The sequence below is a fragment of the Trichoplusia ni genome, chromosome 12 (assembly GCF_003590095.1).
Source record: "Trichoplusia ni isolate ovarian cell line Hi5 chromosome 12, tn1, whole genome shotgun sequence".
Classification (NCBI taxonomy): domain Eukaryota; kingdom Metazoa; phylum Arthropoda; class Insecta; order Lepidoptera; family Noctuidae; genus Trichoplusia; species Trichoplusia ni.
Window position 1 is genome coordinate 9,318,087 of NC_039489.1, and position 10,023 is coordinate 9,328,109.

The window sequence follows — 10,023 nt, forward strand, 5'->3', positions numbered from 1 at the left end:
CCATTGTTAAGTTACATTTTCAACCACGAAAGATCCAATCGTCGTATATAAGTACTATAGATAACTGAATTTCGTCTTCCCTATTAATTAAAAAGCTTAAATTTACAACCCTATATTACATAATTATTACAACGACGGCATGAAACATTTAAAAATTGCTTTAATGTTAAAAATTCTGTCCTAATTTATTATCTTCTATAATTCTGTGAAAGTCTCTAGTTTCCCCTTTGACTGTTGTGAACCATGAGCTGGGTCTCATGCATTTCTTTGCCGGTCTATTTTCGTCGACAGGTGTTGCTTCTGGTCGTTCTGTCACCTCATTTTTCTCGATATCGCATGGTGATATGTCAAATCCTGCAAAAAATACATAACTACTAAATTTTTAATCATCATCTATCTGTAGTTTATTATTGATGTTTTTTTTGGGTGACATTAACTGTGTATTTTTACAAGGGTTTCCCATGCATAGACAGTTGCAAAGATAAGTTGTTTAGACTGTCATTGTGATTGTAATTGTGACTTATTAAGTACATTAAAATTACGAAGAGAAATATAATGTTTGAGAGTAATTTTGTGGGTATCAATTAAAATACATTCTGTTTATAAACTGGTTTAATCAAAATAATTGACGTAAATTTAATCTAGGACTTTCCTTATTTAGGTTTTCTTAATTTACTTAAATAACGTCGGCGTCGTAATCGATGCCTTCTCCAAGCTCTGTTAAAGAGCCTTTTAGTTGTGGTAGACCATGTAACGGGTCTTTCACATCTTAATGATCCACATAGATGTGAGTGAGTTAATGGTTGTGTATGTACTATACTTCGTGATGTTTCAACACTTGTAATCTCTTCAGACGTAGATGAGTCTTCAGTAGTAGTTTCATGCGGTCGAGTTGTTGTTGTTTCAGTTTTTGTAAACACAACAACATGTGTTGTAGTACTAGGAGTTGTCGTCGGTGGTGGCGGTGATGGGGTTGTTGTGGTTGTAGTTGTAGTAGTGCTTGTAGTTGGACTTTCAGTTGTGATTGTAGTTGTACTTTCAGTTGTGATTGTAGTTGTATTTTCAGTTGTGGTTGTAGTTGGACTATCAGTTGTGGTTATAGTTTGAGTTGTAGCAGTGGTTGTGGTAGTTAGTAAAGGTGTCGTAGTAATTTCTATATATGGATGAGTTCTTACTTCGGTTGTCACCCATGTCGATGGGACTTCACAAGGTGGTTCACATGTATCACTGTAATCTGTACTAGAATCACCTGTATTTTCAAGATAGTCCGAATCAGAGTTATCTTTTTGAGTTGTTTGAGGTGTTTGACAAAAGTTAATTTCAGGTGGTGTCGGTAATTGGTGCATTTCACAGTAGCTTCTAAAAACGTATCCTGTAACAAGTAAATATTTATTGTTAAATATATTAAAACTAAGTCGGAAAAAGCGAAGCAGTGCTTTAAAAAAAAGTTATTTTAATAGTGTTTGTTAGCAGGTACCAAAATAAAATACATATATAATAGATTACTTAATGTATTCAAGTAGAAAACATTTAGTACATACATTATTAATGATATCCATATCTTCTTCGATATCTTCTCCTGGCCGTAGTTTCCCACGTGTGAGGTCTTTCACATATTTTATCTTTACACGTTGTTGGGTACCACCAAGTAGTTGTATCAAGTCTTGGAGTAGTTCGATATTGTGGTGTGGTTGTGGTTGTTTCTGTTGTCCAGGGAGCAGGTGTTGTTGTGGTACTTGTAGTTTCAGTAGGCGTCTCCCACCAAGGTATAAATTCAGTGGTTGTTGTCGGAGATGTGGTTGTTGTGGTTGTAGTTGAGGTCGTGGTTGTGGTTGTTGTTGTGGTTGTAGTTGTGGTCGTAGTTGTTGTGGTTTCGGGTGTGGTAGATCTTGTTGTGGTTTCGGGTGTGGTAGAGGTTGTTGTAAATGGAGTGGTAGTTGTGGAGGTAGTTGTGGTGGCAGCTGTTTGGCAAAATGACAAACAATTGTAATAATTGTTCTAACTCAGAATTTACTTTTGCTGTAATGTTTGGTTTACCTTAATGCTTTATAGGTGAAAATATAAAGTTGTCAGGTAATATCTATTTAAGTAGCTGTTATTGCTTAGAAGCATTTGATGAATTTTCACTGTATTTTTTATTTACCGAATTATTTACACAACTGTACAAATGAAAGATGTTTTTATTATTATTATTTTAAAGTATTATAACTTCCATATCAAACTAAAAAGCTCTCATAAGTTGACCTGAGTACTAAAAGATTCGTATTTGAATAAGAATTCAAATCCACGCTGTGATGATGATCTATATTTATGTTTGCTGATACGCTTGTACAACTGTAGTAAGTTGAATTCAAGAACTTTAAATACTCTCTCCTTCATAAACGCTTATGAATAAAGCTTTCTTTCTAAGTTTGATTAAACATAGATTAGCATCACGAAATAGGCTTGCAATTTTACTTGAATGCTAAGGTACCAAGTATAGCCAAAGGTATGATTTATAATAGTATGCTGGTGCTTACATGGTGTTTCGGTTTCCAAGTAATAATCTGATGTAACTTCTGTTTTTGCTGTGGTAGATGGCGCTGGGGTGGTAATATAAATAATCCGCGTTGGATGTGTTGTAGTTTCCCACGTTTTAGGTCTTTCACAACACGGAGTTACTTCAGTGGGATTCCTTAAGACAGGGCCAGATCCAACTATCTTTTTTTTTAAAAGACCATATTTTAAAGTTTGTTTTGTTACAAGATCTTTTCTCAGCTTGTTTGTACCCTTACGTTTTTCAATTTTTTTACGCCTCATGTTTTCGATTTTTGTTCCCTTCTTTCTTTTTGCTATTGGATATGGATTTATTTTTATATTTTTTTGCTGTCTTTTTATTTTTCTGCCTTTCTGATTTTTCAACTTTGTTTTGTATATTTTTTTTATTCTTGTACCATTCTGCAGTTCTATCATTCTACCCTTTCGGTGTTTTGTAGTTTTTCCGAGCAGTTTCTTTATTCTTGTACCATTCCTCCCCGATCTCATTTCGCAAACGTCGCATTCCACTATTTCACATTCTTTACACTCTCCTTCTCCTCCGTGGATATGTTCATGTTCTATATATTCAAAATACTGACAAACTTCACATTCAGTTTCATATGAATTATCTGGATGCATCTCATATTCATATGCACTATCTGGGCTCACCTCATATTCAATAACATATGAATTATCCGGGATTACCTCATATTCATTTACATAGGAATTGTTTGGGGTCATGTCATATTCATTGCCATTGGAATTATCTGGGGAAATTTCATATTCATATGAATTATCCGGCTTCATCTCATCTTGTGGTGAGTTCTCTGGATTCATCTCAACTGGAGTCTTAGAAGAATTTTCTGGGATCAATTCACCTTGAAATGATGGCTCGGATTCAGGTTCATGAAAAGAACTCTCTTGAACATTGCTAGAAGGTTCATAATATGTTTCCTGTGATTCATCATGAGGACTCTGTGCCGGCAAAGTGAAAGGACTTCTAGAAAACTCGGGCTTAGTGTCCAAAGGCGTATATTCAGGTGTACCCGAATTTAATGGCCCAGTTATTTGTTGAGGAGTTATTCCATTATCTATAGGAGGAATAGATCCTTGTTCACGGGAAGGCAGTTGTGTAGAATCATCGTCATATTCTAAGGCATTATGAGGTTCGATAGATACAGTCAAGTATTCATTTGATGAATCATCATGGATTTCAGTCGAGTCATTTGGCGAGGGATCGTATTGAGTTTCTTTTGAATTTTCATGTGAAAGGTCGTTAGTATTTTCGTGCGAAGATTTACTTGAAGGTAGATTGGAATAATCATATGAAGGGTCACTGTGAAGATCATTTGAAGTTTCTTTCGATGCTGAAGTCGGTTCTTCGTACGAAAATTGAGTTTCAGTAGATTTTTCACTTGTGGATTTCGAAGTTACATTTGCTGGTTTATGAGAAACAGGATGTGAAGGCGTTGATAGATCATGGTGCATTTTATGTGTAGTAGGCTGATAAACATGTTTGGAAGATTGTTGGGTAGTATGATATCCCATAGAAGGGATGTTTGGATGGGAAACATGAGAGAACGTTTGATGGGGAGTGTAGAAAGTTGAAAGGACGTATTTCTGTGATGATGACGATGATGGCGATAGATAATAACTTTCCTCAGATGTAAACTTAGGGTAGTCATGGTGGAATAAATGAGGAGGTTCAGGATGAGTGTAATGAGTATATTCACGCGTTGTTGTAGGTGAGTGTTCAGAATTTGTGGTAGGATCATTAACGTAAGGATATGCAGGTGTATATTCTTGAGGGTTTTTAGTAGTTAATTCGTCATGATATTTAGTAAAATACTGAGGAGTGTCATCATGAGCATGGGTAGGGTTAGGGTCATAAGTATTTTCAGGACGTTCAGTCGTAAATTCGGGGGAATATTCAAGATGATGAAAAGGAGTATTGTATTCAATATGGTATTCGCGAGTTGTGGTAAGAGAATTGTCAGGATTCGTAATAGGCGAAGGATCTAAAGATATTTCAGTTTTTTGCTCGGGCAAACTACCACGAGTAGACCCAGAATATTGATCTTGTGTGGAAATATGAGTATGGTTTTCTTTGCTTGAAATTAATTCATTTGAATATTTATGCACTTGCTGGTCTGATGTATCAATAAAGTTTGTAATTTCGTCTTTTATCGAATGCTGCTCTAAAGACTGATTGTTAATGTAAACTATTGTGGAATCCGGCCATACTGATTCTGTCGAAGGTACGGTTGATTCTATTGTCCATATTGAATGCCGTCCCGTTAACCAAATGGGTGAATTCAGTGTGTGCGATGTATAGACATGACTTTGATGGGGTGGAAACACTTCCTCATTTAAGTTTATTTCGTTGGAGGCAGTACGAATATGCTCGTTATCTGTGATTGCTTCCAACGGTGTTTGTGTAGTATCTGACTCTGAAGGTTCGTGTGTCTTGGGACCTTTGTCATTTGTTGGATCTGTATCGTTAAATGTAATATTAGTGCTGCCGTCATTCTGTTGCGGAGATAAAGTTGTTCCTCCATCTTTACGGATATGATAGTTTTCTGGCACAATATTTGGTAACGGTGGTTCTGCAGTTGTTTCACAAGATTTTCGTTTTTTGGTTTTCTTGTGTTTCTTTGAATTCTTTTTATGCGTTAGAAATGTTTCATCAATGAATGAGTTTGTAACTGTCGTGCCACAAGGCGCTGGTATTAAAGTTGAGGTTGGTACAAGGTTTGGATGCGGTGCATCCAATTCAGAAGTTAGACAAAATAGTGTGTAGGTTTCATGATAATCTGAAATCGTATGCGTTAATTTAATATTTATTTGAAATGCATAAGATAAATTTCTTACAAGTGCCTTATTACGTACTCAATTTTCCACAAATAAATTATAAAAAAAAGGCACATACCTAATTCACTTAGTTCATTTGTGCTACTTTTTGGGAACATAGAAGTATGAATAAATCTGTTAAAACAAGTGCTACGCTCACAACGCCTTTTGTTTATCTTTAAAAAAGCGTGTACTACATTTAGCTCTCATTCGAAAATTGTTGCTAAGTGCAACGGAACAAAACTAGAATTGACAACACACTCAAGTGTCTAGTAAGCTACAGGTACTAAGGCGATTTAAAAACTATTATCAGGATTATGTTTGGAGTAAAACAGATATAATTTCCCAATTAATTTATTACATAAACAAATTATAATAAATTAAATTAATTACATCGAAAATCTTGTTTCCCCTTACAAGTCGCAGTTTGCACTCCCGTGTACTTTCTGTACCCTGAAAGATTCATTTTAATTAATATTAAGTTTTTCTGCTGTTTTACTCCAAAACATAATATTGTAGAATTACACTAAGTCTCTTGTAAAAAGATATCTGTAGCTACCTATTGAAATATTATGCCTAAAAATAATTCCAGATGCAAGCAGTCACGGCTATTTTACGCATGGTCTTAGTTTTATTCTATCGATTACCCCTTGTTAGGACTGATTTAGATGTTAACTGGTAAAATTATTCGAGTACATACAGGTACTTTTCTATCAAATAGTTTATCTACTTACTTACTGCAGTTAGTACCTCTGTACCTACATACGTTTATTTTTAGTACCACTTATATGAAGAGTTTGCATAAAATATAAAGTAAACCCATTGCAAATTCTAATATAATATTTAATGTGGGCAAGTTAACCACGGCAATTTCAGTTGTTCTGAAAGTAAGATATTAATTTACCCGACTATGAAAACGCGCGATTTGCTTAACTCTACTCTCTCTCAATAATTGATTCCCGCGAATTTGCCGCCCAAGTTCTTATTGATTCGAAACCAATGACCGATGAACAAGTATGGATTTAGATTTTTTCAGCTGTTAATTTCATCATATATCAATCTTTAATTTTAATAATTATTATTATAGGTACATGCACACATTCTAGGCATACCTAATTAATAATTATTTATTTATTTGGAACAAACAAACAGTAAATGATATATCTAAAACTAAACGTATACAAATGTATATGCATATACAATTCATATTTTTACACTAATGCAACCATGTCTTGCAAGTAATATACATTACAGTACAAAATAACCATGAATAGGTATGTTTAAGTTTCTATAAATACTCGTATACCTACTTGCTCCAAAATCGCAGTTATATTCGTACATGTCGCACTGATCGATGAACGTTCGTCGGCTGCACCCGTCCTCCGTGGTCGCGCACACCATGCGGTTGTCGTGGATGCATACGGCTGCCAATTTACAATAGTCCACCGGCTAAATGAAAATTTTGATATATTACATTCTGGAGTTAGTTTAGTATACAATATAACAGGTATTAGCAGTGAAAACTCTTTTTAATAACATAATTCATTATCGACAGATTTTTTTTTTTCAAAAACATCAAGTCAGTAGGTTTATTGACTTCTCAATTATTCGGTAAATTTACTGCTTTTAAGCCGGTGTCTGGCAGTGCATGAAGAACTTATGAAATATGCAAGAAATAATTAAAATATTTACATAAGTCAAATGCTGCTGAGTCCAATCTGGTGATGATAGAACTGTAACAAAATATGTCAAAATACTAACACTTTCAAAACTAATACAGGTTATTGTAGAAAAACAGCAGTAAGTTAGATATTATAATCCAATTTTATCTCTTAAAAATCAACAGTAAAAAAAATGTGACAAAACGCGGAGTGAAACCTATGTGTGTCTCTCAAAGAAAACCGTGTAATTAAGTCAGATTACTGATCAACCCTTTTTATTTTAATAACAACACTTTCACAAGACAGCCTTATTTTTCTAAATCGAAAGTATTTCGCAGTCAATGAACAAAATAAATTGCCATCGATCAAAACAGTGTAAACACAAGCGCTTCAATTGTTTTATGATTACATTCACCTGTATGTTAGACATCACTCAGTGACTCCGTTCACTTTATAAACTTCAACTTAAAGTGCATTCACATTCACAATTAAAATATTATTTATGGGTCTACATACATTGAAAAACGTACAAAACAAAATGTATCTTCGGTAAAAACTTTAGAAATATATAAAAAGTATTCACGGATGTCTTTCAATGCATGTACGTCATAACTTGGTAATTAGCAGTCAAATATGTAACGCTTATTGTTACAATTGCATTGACTAAATGAGTGTGGACTTGCAAATATTATAATAGTACTACACAATAAACATTATAATTTGTTCTGCTTAAAGTAAAATTGTGCTTTACAAGTGATAAGGATGTCGCAAAGATATAATTTTTGGTTAGTTTTATGAACAGCACCTACTTATTGGATTTATTAATTTGCTTGTTATATTTTTTAACTATCAATCAGACGGGTTTAATGCAATTTCACTTTTATACCCAGTCGTCAACCGGACCAGTCATTTACCAAGTTTCTACTTCTCGTTCTTCGTTTACTTTAGTTTAAGTTAGGTCATTCGATGTTCTATCCCAAAGGCCAGATTTTTTTCAAGGAATAAGAAAACGCGTCGCCTAACTATTTTTAAAGTCCCAAGCACTATACCTACATATAATTTCGTGAATTGATGTGCTGAGCATAGCAAAACAAGTCAGTAAATTGTCGATATCGAAAATACACCAAAGCTTTATAAAATTTTAATAAAGTAATATTTTTTCACAAACATAATTACCTACTTCGTTAATTTATATGCATTGCTTACCCAGTAAAATTAATAAAAACATTTTATCTTAACATTGTTCCGTGTATTGTTTTTACCGTGGCGCGGTTACTTGACGACTGTAAATATTTTACTAAACCATAAAATATTTACTGCTCTCTTACTTTTTAGTTATAAACAAAATTGACTGCACAGCTAACTACATTGTTCTTATTTGTTTGTATTGTTACATTTTGCATCAGTGTCGAGTCGATTAGTAAAATGTAATTTTCTCGAACACAAAGAGTAGACTCTTAGTTTGACAGTAAATAAAGCCTTAATACTGACCAACTATGTGTCAGGTGTTAGAGTACCTAACTCTAAGAACGAGTTACACGTGATAGTAATAACCGGGCATGCACAACTGGGACTCGCGACGCTAGGGTTCCGTATAAATAGGCTTAAAAAGCAATTTGATTTCAGAAAGAGGAATGAAGGTGTGCGTGCAAATGTATGCCCGTTACAATTATTAGTGCTTGTTGTTTAGCGGCTTAAGAAATACATCATCTGTGTGCCATCGAAATTTTCATTACGTTAATTGTCCCTATGAGCATGACCTTGAAGTAAAGGATAAAAATGGTGATGCAGATGAATTTATTGATGCATTGCTTTAATTTTTTTTTTCTTTGGTGTATGTTATATAAAAAAAAGTTTATTTGACACATGACTAAACATAAACATTAAATCTTACATGGAGAGCTTATTTAGGTAAGTATTTACCTGTGCTAGGAGAAAATATAACAAATTGCTTCTTTCTTACATTTAATTTTGGTACTTAGTAGTTTTTAGTCAGTCAGTCATGGTATCCATATGATTGATTGTTACCATAGAACATATACCCTATCATATACCTAGAAAGGATCAAAAATCCTGATCAGAAGACGAGAATTTCACGAGTAAATTTCCTCGCAATAAAATATTCACCATTAAGTTGTTATATCACTTTGTTATTCCTGATCTACATTTCCTACATTTTCCATTGAACACACGTGGACAACTGATTACATGTCACGTTTACGTCATTCACAAACTAATGGCCGAAACGTTTAGCTTACCAATGGAGCTATGTTCATTCAAACCTAGCTCAAGAACTGCACAAAGATGAACGTTGTTCAGTACCATAATGTTATCATAAGTTTAGAAATACTTATGGAAAAGATCCACCAAGGGTACAGTTGATAGCATCAATTGATTTAGTATATGGTATTAAAAAAAACCACACCTCGTCTTTAGGCACGGTGGAGTGATGATCTGTGCAAGATAGCTCGCAGGAACTGGATAGATCTCAATGGCTCAATTGGGGGGGCCTTATTTCAGCAGTTGACGAATATGGGCTGATAATGATGATTAAACCAAACTACTACCTCACTGTTAAAGGTCTTAAAGTAATATAGTTGCAGGTGGGAGAGAGATGCCACTCTACGTGGATTTCGGTGTCCCACTTCCAAAACCAATATAATATTACTTTAGGACATTTAGTTTAGTCTAGTTTTAGTGTAGGTGTTAAGTGAGACAGCGCACTACACAGTGTAAGGTCCCATCTTTCTCTCCTTCTGCCAAATGTAATAAATATGACTTTAGGAGTTAGGGGTAAGCTATTTACCATTCATCATTCCCCTGCCCTTATGCCAATTATTTTATTTGGGGTCAGCGCAACATGTCTTCTTCTTCCATACCTTTCTAATTGACGTCATCTCACAAGAAACACTCTTTGCAGCCATATTGTCTTTTACACAATCCATCCATCATTTATGTGGTCCTTTTCCCCAATATCCATCCACATCCATGCTCA

General features: G+C 34.4%; 2 protein-coding genes across 3 annotated transcripts; both read right to left on the reverse strand.

The window, feature by feature from the left end:
• Positions 1-131: 131 nt before the first annotated feature.
• LOC113499288 lies at positions 132-8,478 on the reverse strand. Of its 2 annotated transcripts, none has more exons than XM_026879707.1 (4): positions 8,235-8,478; positions 7,060-7,100; positions 6,678-6,816; positions 132-354 (listed from the first exon to the last, which is right to left on the reverse strand). In XM_026879707.1, exons 1-4 carry the CDS (start codon positions 8,254-8,256, stop codon positions 167-169), a joined length of 390 nt encoding a protein of 129 aa, XP_026735508.1. In that variant the 5' UTR covers positions 8,257-8,478; the 3' UTR covers positions 132-166. The 2 variants fall into 2 exon arrangements, with proteins under 2 accessions (XP_026735508.1, XP_026735510.1); XM_026879709.1 differs by lacking the exon at positions 132-354 and adding an exon at positions 5,569-5,820.
• Positions 472-1,397, reverse strand: LOC113499287 (salivary glue protein Sgs-3-like). The gene has a single exon (XM_026879706.1). It carries the CDS (start codon positions 1,344-1,346, stop codon positions 654-656), a length of 693 nt encoding a protein of 230 aa, XP_026735507.1. The 5' UTR covers positions 1,347-1,397; the 3' UTR covers positions 472-653.
• Positions 8,479-10,023: the final 1,545 nt, after the last annotated feature.

Coding starts and splice junctions, on each gene's coding strand:
- LOC113499288 (XM_026879707.1), bottom strand. CDS start 8,256: ATGTTTTTATTAATTTTACTGG. Junction 7,101..8,234: donor GTTTTTATTAATTTTACTGG/GTAAGCAATGCA, acceptor ATTTTGTTACAG/TTCTATCATCACCAGATTGG. Junction 355..6,677: donor TAACTGCGATTTTGGAGCAA/GTAGGTATACGA, acceptor TATTTTTTGCAG/GATTTGACATATCACCATGC.
- LOC113499287 (XM_026879706.1), bottom strand. CDS start 1,346: ATGCACCAATTACCGACACCACCTGAAATTAACTTTTGTCAAACACCT.